The following is a 24,553-nucleotide window of genomic DNA, read 5'->3' as shown; positions in this document are numbered from 1 at the left end:
TGCAAATGACCAAATATAGTTATCTATAATAAGTCCATCACCAACGATCATTAATATTTTTCTTTCATTTATAAAAAGGATTCAACAATAATTATTATTGACTTCAACGGTTTTTTCATTTATATTTCCTTAAGTATCAATAACTATATTATTATACTTGCATAGATTTTTCTATCAACAAAGGTCTACTTACATTTGTATCGTTGGTTCCTATGAGGCTGCATAAATTATTCATTTCATCCAATAATTTTTGTATTTTGTCCAGTAATTCGTTTCTATGTGGTTCACTTTCGGCCGAACCTAGAGCCTTTGCATCTATAAAAGATTTTTATCTTTTATTAACTTTTAACACGTACATAATACAAAATTATTCTTGTTCAAGTACTTTTGAAGTGAATTTTTACCGCATTAGCAAATACGTTAATAACTTTATAGACTTTAGTACTTATATTTTTACAGTTTCTTGGTACTTACCATTTATCAACTGCGGTGTGTACTCGTTTACTGTCTTCATTGAATTCACTGCCATCTCATAATCTACATTGTCAGGATCTAGAATAATTATTAATTTGAAATCATTGATCAAATAAAAATTAAGTCATAAATTGGTTTATTTAACAAGATTAACGTATATATGTCTATAGCATCTTAGCTTTTAAAAGGATCGATTTTAATCTAGTTTTTTATTACCTGCGTGAGCTATCAGTAGATGTGCCACCGCCGCGTTGAGTTTACCAAGTTTGTGCGTCGCGTCGTTTTCTATACGCTCAATATCATGTTCATGTGGCATTGGACCGTTGTATTCCTGAGAATTTTAACCTTTATTATTTAATTTAAATATATCATCATCGCATATTACATGGGCACCAGTAAACCGGGGATTACAATCATTAAAATTCTTACAAGAATTACTCAATCCATCTAAAATCATAAAAAAGTTACATAAGCTGTACAACATTTTGTCCTTGTCAGACCTTGTCTCAAAAACGGGACAAGTCATTCGAAAGACAAAGACAATCACCGTCATTCTTATTTTTTGTGTAATTTTCTTATTAGAAAAGGGGTACATATAATGTCCAGTATCACCTCATACAATTCTTCTTGCGCGTCTTGCACGGCCTGCCTCGCGCCGTCCGTCGCAGTGATGAACGACGCGCGCCGCAGTGCAGCCACCGTCTTCTCGTCCTCTATGAAACTCTTGCGTGAGGTCTACTTAAAAAAAGTTATTACGTTACCAACGATACTTCAATACATTCCTTTGAAAAAGGTCTATGGTCTCTACTCTCTCTAGTCTATTCACTGACCTCCATTATACAAGTACGCTGGACTTATGATACCCACCTGCTTTTTGTGCCTATTTGAAGCGAAGTCAGCGCCCCCAATGCGGGGGAAGAGAACTAAATCTGACGTAACTTGCAAATGGCCGCTTAATCGCTATTGGTTGTAGAAACTAGTATTAGTTCCAAGTATTCCCACTACTGCTGTCAGCGCCAATATGGCGACTTTAGTTCTTTTCCCTTCTTCTTCTAGGTTTAGTTCTTTTCCCTCGCATTGGGGGCGCTGATTCCGCTTCAAATAGGCACAAAAAAAGCTATCATTTCAAAGGATATCATAAGTCCAGTGTACTTATATAATGGAGGTCAGTGAATCTATTATCTCATTAGAGTACGAATTTAACTCTATCCTGTTTCTACTTAAACTATCTTCATATCTTTCTTAGTATTTTTTATACAGGGTGCAATTAAACCTTCCTGCCAAATTTTGGGTGCTATTTTTTTAATGACAAATTTTATCCCATTTAAAAAATCGTTGCAGAACGGTCACTCGCAGCGCGGGGGAATGAGCGGGGTGAGGCGCGCGCGCGGGAGTAAGTCACGGGCGGGCGACGCGTCGTGACTCGTGTCCATTAATTGTAGTGTTTTTTAGGATAACTTTCGGAAGCTATTTCTCAACATTTTAGTACTGAGTGATTATAAAAGAAAAAATACGTGTATTTTTATTTTTAACAAGGATCAATATATCAAAATTTGGCAGGAAGGCTTAATTGCATTTTAAAATATAAATAATACCTGTAACAGCTGTTTTCTTCCGTTAGATTTGGGATCGCACGAGAAGTATATCTGTGTGGAGAGGTCCGCTATCTTCTTCGCTGCATTCTGTGCTGCCATCAGCTTCTCTTCGTCGTTCTGAAATATCTCTCTCTTTGTCATTCAAGAAGTAAAGGTTCACACGGCACAATCCTTCACGTTTTTTTCAGTATACATCTTAACGAATAAATAACAGTGGCGCACCGCGCATTTAATAATGTTTATAGAACCATTCACACGTCGATTGTTCTGCACGATTTGTAGCAGTACATTCGGCGTATGAATGTTAAGACTTATACTGCAAAAAAACGTCCAGGAGTGTGCCGTGTGAACCTACTCTAATAGGTGAGCGTTTTTAAATTATCAAATTTTTCTGTCTAAAATGGAGTGCACAACAATTTTTTGCTATTGAAAAACAAATTATTAACAATATTGGAAAACAATCAATAAAGAAAAAAAAGTTCAAAAAAACTAGCAATGACTAATAAATTGATTCACTACCTCAAGGGCTATTGATCTCGCAGCTGATTTTAAAAACCCTCATATGATGATCGCACATTCATCAGCACGCACGCGCCAAACGCGCCGATTTTAGAATTCGTTGTATGAAATGATGTGAAACCTCGCACATTCGTCCGCACCGGACGTGCCGCCTTTCGTGTACTCATGCGGTTCGGACTACGCTGTGCTGACAAAGGTGCGATCAGCTTTAAAAAAGACCAACAAACTACCACAGTAAATGTATGTGCTTAAGAACGTCGTAACCGCCACTGTACAAGGCGCGCTGATCTGAATGTTATTTTGATGTCTTTTACGGCGATATTCGTACTGACAGACATGGGCCTGCTAATTTTAGGGAGGCAGCAGCCTTAATAAAAAGGCTACTTACCGGATCGCAGTCTTTAACAGCTTGAGAGAGCTTGGTGATGAAGGAGTACAGCTCGTCCAAGTCAGCGAGTATCTTCCGAGACTCTGCCTCATCACGCTTAGCAGCATTTTCTTTGACACCTAGAATTTAAAACATTACATTATGCCCGCGTTCCATTTGATGATAAAAACGCTTAAAATAGGAGGCATTTTGAGCAGACCGGTTCAACCTTTCTGGAGTTAAAGCGAGACTAACAAAATTACAATTATTTTTTATTCATATGATTAGAAGTAGTAATAATTATTATTAATATTAAGTAACAATCACCTTTGATGATATCAGGCAATACGTCGTCCATGCTTTGAGCGATCTCTCGCACGCTTTGAATATTCGCCTGTGATGGCTCTAAAAAAAGAATTATAGTTTTTTTAACAAACCTTAATTAATATTGTTACGTGCTAGGGTTCGAGGATTTGGAGAAAAAGACCTGGTGACTCTATTGAAGACTTTATTCACTAACACTAGCTCACACAAATCACTAAGTCCAAACACTAAGCATTAAGTCCAAACACTAAGCACTATCAGTGTCCTAAGTCGTAGCCGAGTCGTAGATTTTACTGGTTCACTCACTATTGATCACTTGTTTTCACTCCGAAGTCGCCTTGATGATAGCTCGTATCGAACTGAACTACGGCCCTTCCTCCTGCGACTATTTATGTGGGTTGAGGCGAGCCCTAGACTGCTCGAGAACATTCCTTCCCGAATGTATACAATAAACGTAAATAAGTAAACACGTAAACAAGTAAACACGTAAACAAATAAACAGGTAAACACGTAAACAAGTGTTGGACTTTTCTAGAAGGTTCGACTAGTACTTGCGCACCTCACGCCATCTAGTATTGAGTAGGGGATTTATGTTGTCTGTGTTCCCTCGACAAGTTTCGCTGGTTTGACCCTAGATGGCATATTCATATCTTTAAATATATATATTCGAAGATCATATTCCAAGAATTGCAGCAAGGGAGTAGAAATAAAAACACGGTAGTGGACATTTGTTAGGGGTAGGAAGATAGCGTTTTTGGTTTGCAGATGTACCTGACAACAAAACGACTGCCTTGACAGACTCCGAGTTCAAGAAGTTGAGCTTCTTGCCGAACTGCGCTCTGCCGGTCGCGTCTGAAAGCTCCTCCACAAATCTGTGGTTCTGGAAAAAGTTAAATACAAAGAGGGTAAATGACAATGTACTATCGAATAAATTGATTCATCATTCATAATATAATCAGTTGACGGACCGGGTTGTGGTTACGGTAATTTGGTCGGGATATGTGAGTTCAGAACAGAAGCTTTTGGTCTATGAAAGAACTAATGAAAGGGGACCTTCCACTTTGCCTAAAACGTAAACTCGTCGACGTGTGCATCCTACCTATCCTAACTTACGGTACTCAGTCTTGGTCTTTGACCGACTTACAGAAGTCCCGGCTCGGAGTTTGTCAAAGAGCTATGGAGCGCGGCATTTTAGGTGTCAAAAGGATTGACCATATTCGAAACACCGCTCTGCGCTCCAAGACAAGAATAATGGATGTGGGTAGAAAAGCTGCTGGTCTAAAGTGGAGCTGGGCAGGGTACGTCACCCGCATGCACGAGGACAGATGGGCGCGTCTAGTTACAGAGTGGCTGCCGAAAGGTCGGCGAAACAGGGGCAAACTCAAGAAAAGGTGGCGCGACGAACTAGACGCTTTTGATAGAGAGTGGCCAAACACAGCAAAGGATAGAGACGTGTGGAAGGAAAGAGGGGAGGCCTTTGCCCAGCAGTGGGACACAAACGGCTAATTAGAATAGAATGGAATGTGAATTCAACGGTAGCTGTGATCAGCAGCTGTCGGCTGGGCTTGACACAAAACGACTAAATTACGTAGGTCCGTCAACTACCTATGAATCAATTTGTTCGATGGTACAAATTAAGAGTACTTACCTAAATTACAGTATTATTTATATTTTGCAGTGCTAAAAGGATTTATTTATTCTAAGCCAAAACTATGTCACGCGACTAGTTGTTCCAACTTTCAAAGTCACGAGTTCACGACCCCATGTGCCCCAATTTTACATCTATTTCCTGTGATCCAAGTGCCAAAAGATCCTTATAGGACTGTAGTTTCACATGACCATCGAACTTCTACGGCAGCTTTAAAGAAAAGATGTCAATTAAGAACTTACAAGAGAACCGACGCCGTGCTGGTGCTGTCCGGCGCCCATGGTGGTGATGATCTGGTGGACCGTCGTTACGTTCGTGCCTTTGCCCACGTTATGACCTGAACAATTAATGCAAAAAGAACGGTAACGCTGATAATTAAAGCGAACTGATGATAATTATAGGCGTGGTACGAGTGTCGAGTGTGCGTACAGTGTGTCGTATATGGTGTGAAATCCCAAAGGAAGATCCTTTGACTCGATCAGGTCAAAGACCACTGTGCTCATTATGTGTATATTATCTCGTTGACTTCAGACATTTTGATTGCGTGATTCGGGAGTCGGGACTCTTGCGCTGTTTGGATCGATTCATACACACAATATCTCCACTCACAAAAATCCCCTTAAAACAAAAATTTAAATATCTACGTACCTTGTTCGACAGCTACGATTTGGCTGGGCCCAACCAGGGAGTGCGTTTCTATCTTCTTGGCCGAATAATTCGTTATAGTGCTGCCCCTGCAAATAATACAATATCCAATATTTATATCCCCCCCTTCCTAATAAAGAAGTTGCATAGTAAATGTCAGTATTTTCAATAAGACAGAAAAGAAGAAACAAAAGTTTCTAAAAGCTTCCAGAAGATGTTCCCTTTCACATATCACCTCAACCTCACAGAAAAATGACCATAGCCGATAGACAGCTTTCTTGCACTACTATACTAACTTGGATGGTGTAACGTTGTCCTCTATGATGAGTTCCCCCTCCACGTACTCGGTGGTGGTGGGCGCCGCGAGCCGCCGCCTGATGATGTCGATGTAGCCCTCCAGGATGTCCTTGATGCGGTAACTCTCGTTCGTCTTCACCGCGTACTCCTTGTCGCTGAACACGATGCAAGTTAAGGCTGCGTTTCCACCAGAGATGTGTTGCATGTGTTTTTGAGAACCAATAGAATCGCTTTATTGACGTGAGCTTGCCATGACGTCGCTCAGCGCAGCGATGGTATTGGATCTTAAAAATATATTCCTTGCAACACATCTCTGGTGGACACGCAGCCTAAAAAAGGAAGCCAGAAGTTGTCGAGCAGCAAGTTGATGATATAAGGGCCTTTGCTAACAAACATTCATCGGATGCCGATGGTATAGGCAGACTAGCTAGCTGAGGCTCTTACAGGGAAATAGGCTGTATGCTAGTGAATTATAACTAGACAGTCGACAGCCTCGATAGTATAAATACTTCGGTAAATAAGAAACGAGTTATGGTTACAAAAACACACAAGTGGACATGTCAAACGCACAGAAAAGATTTGATCCTTTGATTTTAGTCTCGACAAAATCGGCAAGAATTAAAATAAACCCATAATATTTATAATGTCATATGGAAAAAATCTTACCTGTAGTCTCCAAAATTCAGTGTAAAAGTCTCCGTGGAGGCTTTGTACGTCTTGACCTGCGTGAGCAGCCAGGTCTGCAGGATCTCCTTGGTCTGCTCGTCCAGACGCAGGATCGACTCCGCGTTGATGCCCAATAGGCGTGGAACGAGTTTCTTCTTGCCTTTTTGCTTCTCCTGCAGAAAGTGGTTTTTTACGTAAACAATTTTATTTTTTTATATATAGGACGCTTCACACCACGTCAGTCTGGCCCCGTGGTAAGTACCTGAAGGACTTGTGTTACAGGTACCAGACAACGGAAATATATTTAATACTTTTATACTATACATATATTTAAGATTTTTATTATATGATACACATAATTAATACACATCCATGACCCAGGAACTTTGAAAACTTTTTGTTCCGTCGGCGGGATTCGAACCCGCGACCCCCGGCTTGAGCTACCGACGCGTTCACCACTGAGCCACAGAGGTCGTCACTTATTACTCGATTACAAAATTTAATTTCAGTCTAAGTGTCAATTCAGACTGCAAAGCGCGCGCGTGGCGAGGCGCGGCGCGGCACAAATTTGTATGGATTTGACAGATTTCAATTGCGTGAGACGTCTTGCGAATCTGTCAAATCCATATAAATTTAAAAATGCATCTACGCGTCGCGTTGCGGTCTGAATTGACACTTAGACTGAAATTAAATTTTGTAATCGAGTAATAAGTGACGACCTCTGTGGCTCAGTGGTGAACGCGTCGGTAGCTGATTTTCCCGGGGTTGATTCAGACCGCTCAGTGCCAACGGTCAGCGCAAGGGTTGATTCAGACCGCAACGCGACGCGTAGATGAATTTCTAATCTCTCTTCTGTCCAATCCATTTACAAAAGCATCTATGCGTCACGACTCGCGTTGCGGTCTGAATCAACCCTTGCGCTGACCGTTGGCACTCAGCGGTCTGAATCAACCCCGGCCAGTCCACACGACGCGTTGCGTCAGCGTTGCTTCGTACATGCATTTCTAAATTTGTATGGATTTGACAGATTTGCAAGACGTCTCACGCAGTTGAAATCTGTCAATTCAGTAGAAATTTAACAAAGCAACGCTGATGCAACGCGCCGTGTGGACAGACCTAACGCTGACCACACGCGAATCGAGATGTTGATCAACGATGAATCAACTTCCCTGATTCTAATAAAGAAATGATCAACCCGTCAACTAACTGGTTAGACGTTCAGTTTCGCATCAATCTAATATTAGATTGATAGCCGCATATCTTCATAGCCGCAGGGTTGCCTGGAAGAGATTGCTTATATCGATATTTCCATTGCCCACATTTTACTGTAAGCATTCGAACTAAATAGTTATAGTACCAATTTGTGAGCAATAAAGAGTCATCTATCTATCTAGATTGAAAGACTGAACTGATAAGAAACTGAACATGTAACCTACGTCTAATGGCGCATAACAACAGATGATATTATGTCAACATACGTTGACAACAAAGAAGGTGACGCCATACGTGGGCAGGCTTTTCCAGCTTGACTGAAGAACTGAGACCATAGCTCGATCTAATGGCGCTTAATCGCTTATCAACATATGATCTGTCAACCTACCTTAACAACGAAGAAGGTGACGCCGTACGTGGGCAGGCTGCGGGCGAGCTTCACGTACAGCTGCTTGGCGTCGAGCGGCGAGAGGCCGGCGTGTTTGCGGTGCTCGCGGTAGATCTTCTTCTCCACACCCCATGATCCCGTGAAGTCAGCCGGCAGGAACTCTTTGAGGCTGTTCAAAAGATTAGTTTTACCTTTACTAAGGTTAAGAGTAATTTAATATTTTCAGAGATTTAGTACGGAAAAAAGAAAGTCTATTAGTTTAGGGGTATCATGCGTAGTTACTTCAACCCTTTTAATATTTGTTTTGAATGTATACGTCGTAATATTTACATTACATTACAAAATAACAAATTCTCCGCTTACTTTTCAATAAAACCCGGTTTGTGCTTCTCCTCCTGGTAATCTCCGTATTGTATCTGACACTGCAGCCCGGCGAACTCCACCGCTGAAAAGAAATATTAAACATCACAATTTACCCCCATAAAAAATATTTGAATATACTAATACCCTCACAAAAAATGTTAATATTTCTCTACCCTCATTAAAAAAACTTAAACTACTTTCATTAAAATTATTCATCTAAATCTACCAGCATAATATATACAAAGAACGAATTTGAATCTAGCCCCTCTGAAAAGTTCTTGTTCTAAAAATAATTTGTCTTTTCTGTATCCATGCATCATCAGCCCATCCGAGCTTATCCAACTTATCCTACCTTTATCTTCTGTGACGACATGTGCTCCATCCAGTATAGCGTCCCTGGTCTGGACGTACAGGAGGTTCAGTTGGAGCGGATCACGGGAGTCCACGTTGCGGTCGGAGTAGAACAGTCTTCTCTTCAGCAGCAGCGTCTTCTTCGGGTCTATTCGCAGCTCCCGCAGCGTCTTGTGTTGGTCCAGCCATTCCACTGTTGGAATCATCTCCGTTAATGACATCGTCTATATACAATGATGATGTCGGAATCATCTCCGTTAATGACATCGTCGATATACAATGTGTCCCGACACTGGTGTCCGATCCTTTAATGTCATGATCTATGGCATATTTTATCGACAAATTGCCTCTATCTTTGTCATTCAAGAAGTACTTCACATGTAAATATCCTATGAAGATAAAAAGGTCTCATTTGATAGCTGAATTTGTGGACTACGCTTACATAGGCAATATGTTTTAAATTTCGTGGAATTAAACATAGAAAAACCCAATTTTAAGAAAAAAAAATATGTATTTTTAATTAATGGCTTTTTGTGGAAAATCTAGCAGATTAAACTGGTTCTTTTTTATTTTTAATAGATAGAGGAAGTTTTCATCTTCTAAAATTCTTTTACTTCAATGTTTCAAGTCAGATAGTTTAGAAGTTATAACGATTTTCTTGTGATGAGGTGGTCAGATTAGTATGAAGCCAGAGAATATTTTTTTTTTAATGAGGTGGTCAGATTAAACTAATCTGACCACCTCATCATAAGAAAATCGTTATAACTTCTAAACGATCTGTCTTAGAGCATTGAAGTAAAAGAATTTTAGAAAATAAAAACTTCCTCTATCTATTTAAAATAAAAAAGAACCAGTTTAATCTGCTAGATTTTCCACAAAAAGCCATTAATAAAAAATACACATTTTTTTTCTTAAACTTGGGTTTTTCTATGTTTAATTCCACGAAATTTATAACATATTGCCTATGTAAGCGTAGTCCACAAATTCAGCTATCAAATGAGACCTTTTTTATCTTCATAGGATATTTACATGTGAAGTACTGGTCAGATTAGTGTGAAAGCCCGAGAAAAATTAAAATGGCTGCCATTTTACAACCGTGAGAGAGAGAAAAAATTTTAGAGCCAATTTGTCGGACACCGGTGTCGGGACACATTGTATATGTGAAAAAGAGTAGCAATAATTACTATCACCGTCTTCATCTTTCGCAACACCACACATGACAAAGTGCGTTAATTGCTTCTAGGACCTGCGATACTAATATAAGTACCCTTGTTATTTTACGCCATTTGTATCATCGTGAAACTTTGAACGTGAATTTTTATTTTTATTTTGAACCAGTCTATTATTCTCATAACTACCTATTAATTACTATTTAGGATGTTCGAGTAAGAAAGAAATTAAGCCATACGTAAAAACCGAAATGGCTTAAGTTCTTGATTATGGAGTTATTTCGAAATCAAACTACGGTAGTTCTGGCACCACGGCTACAGTAGATTTTTTAGTGAATATTTACTGTAGCTGTAGTAGCACAGCTGCTTTAGCTTGCTTTGAAGCCTTTAAGTGAATGTGCAGTACTGACATACATATATGGTCGCATGAGCCACTGCCTTCTCTAGAGCTCTTACCATTATTATCTGTCTTGAACTTCTTGATAAGGTGCTGCAGCTCAGCGTCTTTCTCCCGGGGCGCTCCTCTTTTCAACGTGAGTGTGCCTGTTGCTGGTCTGCTCAGGGTACCTGTTTTAGCCTCCTCCATTTGCTGTTCTTCAGTGTCACACTTAAATAAAGACAGAAATGACTATAAAAGGAGATCGCTTGGATCATAGCCTCTTTTAACCTTTACCTTAACCTTTTAAAAATATGACCAGTGTATTAATTATGATTTATGAGTATAGTTGTAGGATTTCTTAATTAGAGCGCTGACAGCCAAACGGTGCGTCGAGCGTACCGTGCCGTAAGAAGCCTATGATGGTGTGCTCACCAGGCCATACTCCTCGTGGTTGGCGATGCCGATCTTGTTGCAGATGTAGAACATCAGATCGCCCACCTTCTTCGACTCATCAATCTGCACTGTCTTTACTGAATCTGTAAAGTTTTAGTTCTAAATTTAACATTTGAACTAAAATTTGTATAAAAAATTATTTATTTATTACAAATCACAACTATCATTACAGGAAACATACCTTCCTAAAAAAGAAGGTATGTTTGTTAATAGGCTCCGAACTACTGGACCATTAGTGCATTTCTACAAAGTCTCGACTCTCGGCACAGAATACTGTTCACCAATCATCCTGTGTTTGCTAGCCTTTGTATTATAATGACATGACGTCACCAATACTTTGTCGTATATACAACCAATTTTAGAAATGCAAATTCCTAACACTGCGGCTAAGAGCTATAATTATTATCTTCCTTTACCACAGGCAAATTCAGTTTTTCCTTCCGCAATTTACTACAGTTCACTGTCGATTCAAACTGATCCTAACCGCCAAGGAATAAGATCGAAAACTGGTAAATCTGTCTTCCACTTTACGTACCGTCCAACATCCTGAGCCGGAGGTTCCTGTGTTTGGGGAGGTACAGCAGAGAGTCTCCGTCCCGCAGCATGTAGTACTCCAGCCGCCGGTCTGGCTCCAACCACACGCCTGACCACTCGTCATCAGCGGACTGCAGGAAGAAGCCGTATTCTGGAAAACAGTAAAGGAGACGGTAATTAAATTGTCTGAAATCTAACGGGGTATTTCTGGTTAAAAAATCAGTTTAAAGTATTCAAAATTTAAATTTAAAAAAAATGCATGTTTTGCGATCCTTTGGTATTGGCTACTCGTATAGGATACTTTTTAATGATAAAACTACAGTTCTCCTGTTTTTGGAGAGGGGAGAGTTATGGCAAAACCCAGTTACTTATAAAACCTCAAAGCCTTGTTAAAATGTCTCTATTTTAGAATAATTTTAAAATACAACAAATGACAATTCCATCGCCAATTTCCTGTTTATTGATCCATGACGCCATGTATTTTATGTTATCAGAGCCTATTAAATCACGTAGTTTCCTCTTGTTTAAATGAATAACTCTAAATCGTTTTTAAACGAAATATGAATCTAATAAAATATCTAATATATCTTTTCGGAAGTCATATAGACTTATATAGTCATATAGAAGTCACATAGACGGTCTTATAGACGGAATTTGATAATATAAGGGTCTTGCGACAGGATCTTCTCCTAAAGCGAAGTTCTTTGTAGCCTCCAGGGGATTCTTATTGTGTCTTAAAAATATGGACCACTGCAGGATTCTTTACTGGGGGAATATCTAGATTGGGCTACTCCTGTGACCTGTCGTTGTCGTGTCACTACAATAATGCATAGCGGAATAGGCTTTTGGCTCCATGTCATATTTATTATGCCATGAAGCAAAAACCAAATTACTAGTATCCATAGCTTCAGTACCCCCATTCGAACAAGGACCTTGATTCGGACTGGTTTGAACTAAGCTTTTAGATTAGTTAGTAGTTGCTAGTTATGTATATTTTATCTTGTTACAGCAATGCAACAGGTGCTATCCAAACACCTTGTGCATTGCTATCTCTAGATCCAAAATACGGGGCTCTGGCGTCAGTAGATTCCTCTGTTCAGTTGCCTCTTTCAAAGGCAACTGAACAGAGGAATCTCCTCTTCTGTCTGGGTCCAATGTGAGGATTTTATACGTGGGAGAGCCATGCTTCGGCACGAATGGGCCGGCTCGAACGGATAAATACCACGTTCTCACAGAAAACCGGCGTGAAACAGCGCTTGCGCTGTGTTTCGCCGAGTGAGTGAGTTTACCGGAGGCCCAATCCCCTAACCCCTACCCTATTCCCTTCCCTACCCTCAACTATTCCCTTCCCTTCCCTTCCCTACCCTCCCCTATTACCCTATTCCCTCTTAAAAGGCCGGCAACGCACTTGCAGCTCTTCTGATGCTGCGAGTGTCCATGGGCGACGGAAGTTGCTTTCCATCAGGTGACCCGTTTGCTCGTTTGCCCCCTTATTTCATAAAAAAAAAAAGAGGATCTTCTCTCTCACTAGCTCGTGGGCCTGCTGCACCGGCGTGGTGGTGTCGCCCCCTAGTCCAGCACTATCTTCAGCGACAGCGGCGCCATCTCGCGTCATGTACAGCTACTACTGACCTCTGTCTGGGTCCAGCGTGAGGATCTTCTCCCTCACTAGCTCGTGGGCCTGCTGCACCGGCGTGGTGGTGTCGCCCCCTCGTCCAGCACTATCTTCAGCGACAGTGGCGCCATCTCGCGTCATGTACAGCTACTACTGACCTCTGTCTGGGTCCAGCGTGAGGATCTTCTCCCTCACTAGCTCGTGGGCCTGCTGCACCGGCGTGGTGGTGTCGAACATCAGCGTCCGCGTCACCGCCCCCTCGTCTAGCACTATCTTTAGTGACAGCGGCGCCATCTTGTGTTATATGCAGCTAGGATCTGAAAATGTATAATATTTTTTATTAATTTATGCTCAGTAAATAAAGAACAACTCTGTCGATGGCTGTCGAGATAGCCACAGAGCTAATACTAAGCAAGAGCTGATATTATGTCACATTAATTTGTTATTTGGTTATGTTTTCTTGACATCCTTATTCAGTAAAAATAGTTTTACTGAGCTGTAAGCAATAATATCCTAGTGGCTTTGACTACAAGCTAGGTAAGCAAACCAAATATTTTGCTCTACAATGCCTTAATAGAGTTGTAGAATTTGTAAACACCTTCGTCATACTATCGTACTATATGCGTATTCAAGCAAATGTACCTGAGTAAACATTAATCATATTATACCAAAAAATAATCTAATTAATTATTATGGTATTATATTTCTATGGTTAATAATAGGTTTTTAGAGATGTTTACATTCTTAAATTAAATCATCATTTCTTGCGTTTGATTTTGTTCTTGCTTTTTATTGTTAAAGTTCTTTGACTTTTGATCATCGCATCTGAGATTGTCTCCGCTTTTTTTCCCTTTATTTTTTTTAATAAACTTGTTGCAGGTACCAAGACCGCATAAGCACAGGAATAGGGTCCACGTTTTAAAGGATTTTATAACACTAGACTTAGTAACTTGCTATAGAAAAAGCGAATCTAGCTGTGCTCTTTCTAGCCTCTGGGATGTCTTTACCATTAGGTCACAAGCATTAGCTTAGGTTGATTAAATGGTGACTAAGTCGCAACTTATTTTTTCGCACGTGTTCAAATAACAAAAATATTTGGTCATGTTCCGTGATGTATCTGAGAATGATTAATAATGAATAATAAAATACCACTTTGAGGTCTTATTTTCATAGCTATAAAGTTCAAAAGGATTCGAGTTTACATTGAGAACAATGTTCTTTACTTAGGTGAATAGATAATGCTAATGACACATTTCTAAAGTGGTCAGTGGTGATAATGATAGTAATAACCATCATTATCTTAGCTCTTATGTCATAGTAGGCTTATACTAAGCATAGCTTTGTCTTATGTGCGAGTGGTTTTTTTTTTAAATAAGGGGGCAAACGAGCAAACGGGTCACCTGATGGAAAGCAATTTCCGTCGCTAATGGACACTCGCAGCATCAGAAGAGCTTCAGGTGCGTTGCCGTCCTTTTAAGGGGTAATAGGGGAGGGTAGGGAAGGGAATATGGGAGGGTATGGAAGGTAATAGGGGAGGGTACGGAAGGAAATAGGGAAGGGTAGGGAAGGGAAAAGGGTAGGGGATTGGGCCTCCGGTAAACTCACTCACTCGGCGAAACACAGCGGAAGCGCTGTTTCACGCCGGTTTTCTGTGAGAACGTGGTATTTCTCCGGTCGAGCAGGCCCATTCGTGCCGAAGCATGGCTCTCCCACGTCATACTTACGTCGCCCATTGACACTCGCAGCATCAGAGAGCTGCAGGAGCGTGAGGGAATAGGGTAATAGGGTAGGGGAGGGTAGGGAAGGGAAGAGAAGGGAATATAGTAGGGGATTGGGCTTCCGGTTAATTCACTCACTCGGCGGTTTTCTGTGAGCCCGTGGTATTTCTCCGGTCGAGCCGTAAGCCGTCGAGTGTTAGTTTGTGTGCGCAATTCACAAGAGCACTCTCTTTGTTTACTCTTTCACATAGACGAGTCGGATTTACGATTAAAGAGAAACAGTTATGTCTACCACGCAGCGCATACCAAGACGAAACTGTTTTGTCTACGACGACGCAACGCGTACAATTGGATATTCATCAGTAGAGAACGCTCGGATCAGACTAGGTACACCGCTAGACAGTTTTGTCGATGTGCGCGCTCGCATACACTTCAAAGGAAATCCGACAGTCGTTAGTCAGACTTGTCGCCGTGCACTTTTTGTACGCATTAGACAACTTTGTCTAATGGCGGCTCTCGACATAGGCGAACGCGTTGGCCAACGCGTCTGCAGACGCGTTGGCCCAATGTGTAGAACGGGCGTTCGCGCGTTGGCCCAATGTGTAGAACGGGCGTTCGCGCGTTGGCCAACGTCTAAATACCTACGGCCAACGCGCGAACGCCCGTTCTACACATTGGGCCAACGCGTCTGCAGACGCGTTGGCCAACGCGTTCGCCTATGTCGAGAGCCGCCATATGAGACGTTTTGATTCAAATGTGCGCGTCTAGTACTTTTTATTATTATGCGATAGTGTCTAAAAACTGTAGTGTCTCTGGTGTGCGGTGGCACTAAGAAACACTATAACGCGCAGAACCAACTTTTTAATTGTCCTTTCGACGTGATATCATGGATCTTTGTTGAATGACAATCCATACTAATATTTCCATTTATAAATGCGAAAGTGTGTCTGTTTGTCTTTTCTTTCTTCACGCCCAAACCGCTCAACCGATTTTGCTATTCGGTATGAAGATACTTGGAGTCCCGGGAAAGGACAGAGGATACTTTTTGTCCCGGAAAAATGTACGGTTTTAAACGAATTGTGTCGAAGTTGCCGCCGTCACTAGTTTACTATGCTATGTGCTAGTAGCGTAATATTCTCTATTACAAGATGACGATGATGTTGATAGTAGTCACAACCAAACATCACGTAAGGCCGTCAATGAATCAGCCGGTCACCTTGCTACCGCCGCCGCGCCGCCGGGGATCCGCATGACGTCACTACAAACAACGGTGTCTTACGAATTGCGATTCAGAAGAATGTGGTTTAAAAATAAAAAGTGCGAGTTGGACTCGCGCACGAAGGGTTCCGTAGTAAGAGCAAAAATCTTTTTGTTTGGAGAGCGCCCCCCCCCCTAAAATATCATTTTATAATTTATTTTTGGTTTTTGATGTTAGCAGATAGCTGAGAAATTTTCAGAACTCTAGCCTAGCTATAGTGGTTCTTGAGATACAGCCTGGAGCCAGATAGACAGAAGGACAGACGGACAGACAACGAAGTCTTATTAATGGGGTCTCGATTGGTACGGAACCCTAAGAAAGACGACGTTCGCGATTCACAAGAACGTGATTGAAAAAAGTATAAAACTGATGGTATACGTTATACTTACGTAGTTTCGTGAATCTTGAAAATTAGAAGTAATGTGATATTTAACCGACTTCCAAAAAACGAGGAGGCTATAATATGTTCGGCTGTGGATATATTTTTTTTTTGAGTAAGTATTTAAATCTTTTAATGTTTATTATTTTGTTTTTGTAGAGCACGAAGAGTTTGCAGTTAAAATAGTTTAAAGACCTTTAATAACATTTTATTTAAAGTCTGTTTTTCTGTTATCAAAGATTTTTAACTAAGTAATTAATTTGTATGCACTGTTTTATTATAGAAATCAATAAAATATTAAAGTAAATACATGGTAGATTTTATTAAAATAAATACCGTATTTATAAAAAAATTAAATATTAGTCATTCTTGTTCTTTGATATCATTTTATTATTTCATTTATTTCTATCGTATAAGGTTCCAATATAACTTTAATTAAGATAAACTCGAGCATACAGAACCACGCGTTTCTAATCAGTTTCGCGCTAAACGAGCGATGTTCGTTGGAAAAGAATGTATCATAATGTTAATCGAATAACATAAAAACTTGGACACTGAGTAGTGACTAACGCGAGATACCTACGTCATCACTATTCACTAAATGAACGCATCAACATAATATTTTGATTTTGTTGTAAACAAAAACTTACCAAATTAATACGCCATAATTATAAATAATATATTGCGCGGTGAGATACGTCACATTCGATTATATTACGCAAAATATGTCGGAGCAGAGGGCGCTACAAGCTTATACTTACAGTAAATAATCCGACCAAAATCCGATCAGAATCAAAATCAAAATATTTATTTATTTCAGGTTAAAAAAGTTAACACTTTTAGAACGTCTACATGATGCCTACCACCGGTTCGGGAACTAACCCGACGAGAAGAACCGGCATAATATTAAGAAACTCGTACTATTCAACTTCATAAAAATGTATATATAAGTATTAAGTATATGTTTATGAATATATCAGAATATATTCTCATTTGTGTTGACATTGGTACAGATACCTACCAATAATTATTATTATAAAGCGGCTGAAGAATATGTTTAAACGTGGTTTAAACTCACAAACTACGAAACCTATTCTGATGTAATTTAGCAGACTATGGGAAAGGACATTGGCTAAGAACTTTCTTTTACGGGAAAACGTACAGTTTCCACGGAGTTCTTTATTTTCGAGGCCACGAGCCTGATGAAAAGAATGTGGAAATCTCTACACACACCAATAGGTATTATCTCAAGGAGGTAGAGAGAGGGCCAGCTGTTTCAGAACTTTCTGATAAAGTGCCGAATAGGCTTTTTTGACAGATTCTCCATACTTCATCTGTCAAGTTAAGCGGTGGATAGCCTATTCGGCACTTATCATGAAGTAGTGAAATAGGCCCTAAGAGTAAATTAACGAAATATTTAACCAATAATAATAAGGGCCTGTTTCACCACTTCCTGATAAGTGCCGGCCGGATAGGCTATCCACCACTTAACTTGACAGATAGAGCATGGAGAATCTGTCAAAAAAGCTGTGGATAGCCCATCCAGCACTTAATCAGAAAGTGGTGGAACAGGCCCTAAGTATTGTAATATATATTATATTATTACGAGCTTTTGCCCGCGGCTTCGCTCGCGTTAAGAAGGATTATTATATACAAAATTTCATCCCCTATTTTAACCCCTTGCAGTTGGAATTGATGAAAATCCTTTCTTAACGGATGCCTACGTCATAACATCTACCTGCATGCCAAATTTCAGCCCGATCCGTCCAGTGGTTTGGGCTGTGCGTTGATAGATCACTATGTCAATCAGTCAGTCACCCTTGTTTATTTTATATATATAGACTTACCTCTACAGAACAATATCATGTTTTACAGTTACAGAGAACAAACCACAGAGCACAGTATCCAGGAAAATAACGTTATTATTACTTATTATTAAACACTTGGATAACGTTTAAACTGTGACAATATATTAAAAGGAAAATGATAAAATAATATATAAGTCGTTGAATATCTTTAAGTAGCTATAATTAAAATATGATGATTTTGACAATAAATACCCTAGATACGTTAACTATTACAAACTCTTCATTAAATTGAAGTTAATTGAAGTTTAATCATCATTAAATGGTTCTGAGTGTAGCCGTAGATATTTTATTTTGCCTTTTTTTTTACTAAGCAGCAATTTTGCAAGCAGTTAAATAATAATTCGTGCGAGTTGATCATTAATATTCGTAGAACTTAACACAGTTTTTTCACTACATAAAAAAAATTGAATACTTGCTTACTTACGTTAGCTTCAACTTTAAAAAGACACTACTAATATATATTTGTAATAATCAGCAGCCAAGTAAGACTAGAGGAAATGTTACCAAAATTATCAAATATTAACACTATATTATAGAATATAGAGTTTTTACTACTTACCTCAGTCCTATCATGTCCTATTTAGATGATAGGTTGTTATTACAATAATAATTATTATGTAGTAATTGGTATATCACTTCACAATCACCCTTCTCTCAATTCACACACAGCTATCATTATGCACTTTTAAACAAAACAAATAAAAACTTATCACTGGCCGGTATCAAAGTTATTTTTAACTCAACTCTGTTCGGATTTAATTTAATTTTTTTGACAACAAACACTTTAATGATTCCAATTAAAATGGCACATAATCCCACTAAATAATAATCCACGATTCCCGTGCTAAAAAAATATACATTCTATGCATTCTAATTTCGAAATTCGAAATTTACCTTTTCTGATTTATTTTTTTACGTTCGGAATTTTAAGTAAGTAAAGAATATTTTGAGCAATGACTTACCATAAAACGCGTATAGTTTGCTCTGAATCACACTCACGAATGATTTATCCTGGCTGACTCACTCTTATCACTCTAAACTTGTTATTAATATTCGAACAATGACACAATAAGCTAATGTTACGAGTTTAGCACCTCTTTCGTCCAGGACAAACGCACAACTGGACTTGGAGAAGATTTTAACCCCCACTCAATACTTAAATGTACCAGACGTTTGATTTCATACCTTAATACCAAAGCATAAGAATCGATTTCCAATGATACAAAATGAAGGTGTAATCAAAGTTTCTTACCAGTCCAACCTGTTATGAATTGCGATGTTTTCTTGTACAATCGAAATTGAATCATCTACTGACAAGGTAAAGTTGAAATTTGTAGAGCAGACCCAAATTTGTACTACGTGTGGTTGACCTAAGATTTCCGGCAAATCGTTGAATGTAATCGAGCTTATCCTGCAAATCGGACTATGTAGTTGGAGCTTAAGTCCGTATACAGGACAATCGGTATACAATTAAGGCATGGCGCCGATAACTTAAGTCTGATGCCTAGGAAAAGTCGGTGACCTAATTGCAATACCTAAGCGACCTTCGTAAGACCGTCTCCGCTGTCCTCAATCAAATGTCCATTCGCTATCATAATATTATTAAGTTCATCAATCAGATCTCAACCGCTACAGACGCTACAGCCTTACAGTAAAATACATACATACATAGCCTGTCACAATCATAACCCTTCTTTTGCTTTGCCGTAGTCGGGTAAAAAATAAAAATACTTACGTGTGGTACTCTAAGACTGCCGGGGCCGCGGTAAAGCTGCATAGCCTTTTTTTATTAACATTGTAATTCGCATATTACGTCTAGCACACAAACACCGTGCCGGTCTGGAAACACCGCACCGGCACAGCGGGGCTGTTAGGTTTTTTCGTTTCGGAATTTCTTGATTTGTTCGCCGCCCCCAAAGCCATGCAATAGCTTAAAAGGTTATTATTTATTCATGATTTATCCACAATATAATATCCGGGACAAATGATAATAGCATTCTGATTTAAACGGGGAAAACCACTCGCATACGTGGTCCGAGGCATCCACTATTTCACATTTCACAATAAAAAAATTAAATTATCAGTTTATACTGTAAAGTAGGTACTTCTATTTGATGGATATCAGAGCAAGTATATTCTACATAAAACAAATTTTGCATAGCATAACACTCAAAACTAGTTCCAGAGTCAGCTCAAGTCTAGGTAGGTTGATGACCTATGCCTAAGATGATCCTAGCTAAGCTATATAGTAGTTAGGTAAGAGGTTCTCGTATGTATACTATGTACTAAGGAAAATGAAAGGCTTTGCCATTTGCCTACGTATTTTGGTCAGATTCCAGCGAAAAAATGGATATAACCAATATGGAATACAAAAGGGTTCCACGTACCGTAATAAGAGCTAAAATAGGCCAAAAATTGTGCTTTTTGTATTTGGGATCCCCACTTAAATTAATATTTTATTATTATTTTAATTTTTTTTTTAATGAAATAAGGGGGCAAACGAGCAAACGGGTCACCTGATGGAAAGCAACTTCCGTCGCCCATGGACACTCGCAGCATCAGAAGAGCTGCAGGTTGCCGGCTTTTTAAGAGGGAATAGGGAAGGGTAGGGAAGGGAAGGGAAGAAAATAGGGGAGGGTAGGGAAGGGAATAGGGTAGGGGATTGGGCCTCCGGTAAACAGTAAACTCACTCACTCGGCGAAACACAGCGCAAGCGCTGTTTCACGCCGGTTTTCTGTGAGAACGTGGTATTTCTCCGGTCGAGCCGGCCCATTCGTGCCGAAGTATGGCTCTCCCACGTATAAGTACAGATATTATTAAGAAACTTTTGAAAATTTCTAGCGCCTATTTTTGTTTCCATTATTGGTAACGAGCAAAAAAAGACAAAAAAAAAACATTTGTTTTATGAGATCCTTCCTTAAATATTAATTTTATTTTGTCACAGACGGACAGACGGACAGACAGACGGACACGCAACGAAGTCCCGTTGGGTCCCGTTTTCACACTTTGGGTACGAAACCCTAAATATCACTTGGAACCCAAAAATCTCGACTTTTTTGTCTGTTAATTAAAAAAACAAGCTGTTTATTAATTTTGCGATGCTTTGCTTGCAACATTTAAAAGTTCCTAGAATTATTTGAAATGCTTATTTAGGAAAACGAAGTAGAACAAAATAACCAATTTATTTACAAAACACAGTCTTTTATACCGTAGGTAGAAATTTTCAATTAGCGCCATAACTATATAACTGTTATTTTTATTATAACTGAAAATAAAACATTGCAAATTCAATCGAAAATACTTGAACAAAAATTTAATATTTCAACAGGCACTGCAATAAAGCGCCATCTCTATAGCAACCACAAAACTATAGTTCGTTACGGCACCAATAGATGGCGCACCAATGCACTTTTTTTTCTTTAGAAAAGCGTCATCTCTATAATAGCAAGCAACGTTTGTGATAGCAATTAGCAACCACGAAACCATATGAACTATAATACGGTACTAATAGATGGCGCTCCAATGCACATTTTTTTTCTTTACCAATTTTACACAATAATATTATAATTATATCAATTCACTACTGAAATTATTCTTATTGAACTTATATATAATATAATATGTAATATGTACAAAGTAAATAATATTAAGTATCCTAATCTATTCACTACCTATCACTGGGTTCCGGGTCACCTTTATCAACAATTTGCTGCAACTCAAAGTCTTGTACCACTTGGAATATCTTACTTTTCGCCTGATTTAGGTAATACGGGCTGAAATTTCTCAGCGTCCCCCCTATACTCATTAGGAACACGTCAATAGGATCAGCAGGATTTAATTCCTGGGTGTCATATTCTCTTCTCTTGTACTTCGTTTCTCTATCCTCTTGTATGGTGTCTTGAAGCTGAAAGTCTTCTAGTAACTCAGGGTACTCGGTGGTGGAAGGTTCCTTGAAGAAGGGGACCAAGAAGGCCATCTGATCCTCGTATTTATAATGGTAGCGGGGCTGGTGAGGGTTCCGCAGCCGATCCTTGATCTTCCTCCGCATCATGTCTCTCATATTGATCCATCGCGCCTTGCAGACGGCCGCTGAAAATTTTATTTCATAAATGAGAAGAATTTGGAGCTTAGAGAAAGTCACACCGCTACGGCGCTCATAAAAAAACTTAAAAAAAAATATCTTGTAAACTGCTAAAGAGTGCATTACAAATACATCCAATTCTTTTTCGAATAATCTGTTCCGTTTTAATATATTTTGATCTAAATGTAAATAAAGCTCAGAATCGCTATAATGCTACCAATTTACATGTCACATAAATACAATGTCACTTAGTGTTATTATCCACAGCAAAATGAATGAAACTGTGTATAACACGCAAAAGTTTATTTGGCGTCTGCTTCCATAGAGTTTTCTTGAATAGAGGTGCTACTTAACTTCAGCGTGTTATACTATCACAAAAATAATTCTCACCGTACCCGGTCGACCTAGCGTATCGCCGATCCTCTGCCAAATCACCTCCCTGCTGTCAAAATCCTGGTATTTGGGATGGTGGGGGTTGTAGAGGATGTGGTTGTCCTTCACCAAGTCAAGCAGCTTCAGGTCCAGGGTTTTGTTGAATGGCAACGGCATGCTGGCATCGTAAGGAGCCCGTGACGAGTCCGCGCCGACCGCCAATAGTGGCGGTGTTGCTAGCGGAATGAATTTCATCTCCAATTCTCCACGAAATGGAATACCGAATACGATAAAAACAATGATTCATAACATCTACGTAGTACCTGTGGTAGTAAGTTGTTATATTCTGTTTTAGTTTGTTTTGATTTAAATATAAACTAATATTAGTTTGGGTGGATTAAAAGATGTACTTAATACCAACAATTTTATTTTAAACTTATTGACCGTACAAGGAAAAAATATACTGGCACATATGACATACACCAGAGTAAGTACTTATAATAAATAACAGAATGTTATTTTAATATTATTGTTAATTTTTACGGTTATTATTAAAAAGTTCTGATTTAACTTTAATATTATTACTTATGTCAATATAAAAACTTAAAACATCATGCAATTTCATATTATTGTTATTTTAGGCCTGAATTTAATTTCCCTACATCTGGGCAAATCGTGTAGTATGGCAGTACGGCATACCGACGCGGGATGGCAACGTCGCGCGTACGACACGACGACGCGCGCCGCGCACGTTCCGGCATGCACCGTCGCATTCGAGACAACCACAAAATGTAGCGAGGTCCAAACTCCAAAGTCAACGAACACGCATAATATTTTGATGAGCAAAATAATTATAGACTTACTAGTATATAGGTACTAAAATTGGTAGGTAAGTACATGAAGTGCAAGAAGCAAGACGTCTAGTTATAAGTACTTAGGTAAAGTTTATTATCGTCGATAAAAACCGGCAATTATATTATTCTCACAAACGACTACTTAATATTATGTACCTACCTACCTACTACATAAGTATAAGTAAATAATTACAAAATATACTTACAATCAATTAAGTAAGTACACATAATATTTTTCATCATAATATTATTATTATGAATTCGTTTTCATAATTTTATTATTCATGGCTTGTAATGCTTGTATTCAATGTTAGGTGAGAATTTTTCGTGACCAACAAAACGACGCGACCGTGTCGTTTGTCAAAGTATTGATTGCTATCGTGTCGTTGTGTGTGTGTCTGCCTGTCTCCCCTACCATAGTTCGTCCAAGGTTATTTTTGCGTTGGAATACAATTGACTCTTATGTAGTGGACATAAAGCTCACAATAGAAAAAATTTGAGCGCTGTATAATTATTTGAAACTCGATCTGTTCTCGAAGCATTATCGAAAGTGGGTTTACTCTATTCTGACGATTCTGATTTCTGACGTCCTCAGCATGATATTCGAAGTTTTCATCAAAAATAAATAAAAGTAAAACCAGAAAACCACAGTAAATATAAAATTATTTTTATTAATTTTTATAAATTACTAGATGGTACCTACTTAATTTTACAATCTTAAATCAAGTGCCAGATAGCACAACCACAATATTAAATTTTGTTAGTTACTTGTCGCTTAATAGGCTTTAATATTATCATACCTATTAGTTATTACCTACCAATAATTTTTTGTAACTAGAATTTGTAATCATTTATCACCCATCTAAACATTTCCTTCTAATAAAGATATCATATTTTACGCAGCTTAAAACTATTCAAGATCGGCAGTCTTTGTCTGTCATTCAACTTTTCCTATAGCAAAAACAGTGCTACGCAGCAGATCTTGTACCTATAGTTATTGGCTGTGTACATAAGTTAATAAGGT

At 38.9% G+C, this 24,553-nt stretch overlaps 2 protein-coding genes across 3 annotated transcripts in view; both read right to left on the bottom strand.

Annotated features, from left to right (window-relative positions):
- LOC121736336 (talin-2-like) overlaps positions 1-19,323 on the bottom strand; it is a 46,270-nt gene extending 26,947 nt beyond the window's left edge. Inside the window, exons 1-20 of one of the 2 annotated variants that reach the window (XM_042127453.1) lie at positions 19,185-19,323; positions 13,158-13,316; positions 11,386-11,535; positions 10,830-10,933; positions 10,475-10,625; positions 8,851-9,042; positions 8,499-8,580; positions 8,136-8,304; positions 6,536-6,708; positions 5,869-6,024; positions 5,576-5,661; positions 5,170-5,264; positions 4,051-4,159; positions 3,283-3,360; positions 2,977-3,095; positions 2,070-2,186; positions 1,087-1,209; positions 691-805; positions 475-552; positions 194-315 (exon numbers count right to left, since the gene is read on the bottom strand). In XM_042127453.1, coding sequence (XP_041983387.1) covers positions 194-315; positions 475-552; positions 691-805; positions 1,087-1,209; positions 2,070-2,186; positions 2,977-3,095; positions 3,283-3,360; positions 4,051-4,159; positions 5,170-5,264; positions 5,576-5,661; positions 5,869-6,024; positions 6,536-6,708; positions 8,136-8,304; positions 8,499-8,580; positions 8,851-9,042; positions 10,475-10,625; positions 10,830-10,933; positions 11,386-11,535; positions 13,158-13,293 — 2,355 coding nt within the window. In that variant the 5' untranslated portion in view covers positions 13,294-13,316; positions 19,185-19,323. The other variant, XM_042127454.1, reaches the window with a different exon arrangement.
- On the bottom strand, positions 5,058-22,920 carry LOC121736340. The gene is made up of 4 exons (XM_042127460.1): positions 22,699-22,920; positions 21,891-22,311; positions 5,572-5,575; positions 5,058-5,068 (listed from the first exon to the last, which is right to left on the bottom strand). Coding segments are annotated over exons 1-3 (576 nt in total). The 5' UTR covers positions 22,853-22,920; the 3' UTR covers positions 5,058-5,068; positions 5,572-5,574.
- Between the last annotated feature and the right edge of the window lie 1,633 nt (positions 22,921-24,553).

The sequence above is a fragment of the Aricia agestis genome, chromosome 19 (assembly GCF_905147365.1).
Source record: "Aricia agestis chromosome 19, ilAriAges1.1, whole genome shotgun sequence".
NCBI classification, from domain to species: domain Eukaryota; kingdom Metazoa; phylum Arthropoda; class Insecta; order Lepidoptera; family Lycaenidae; genus Aricia; species Aricia agestis.
The sequence above is the reverse complement of the archived record's forward strand: the minus strand, read 5'-3'. Positions and strand labels throughout refer to the sequence as shown.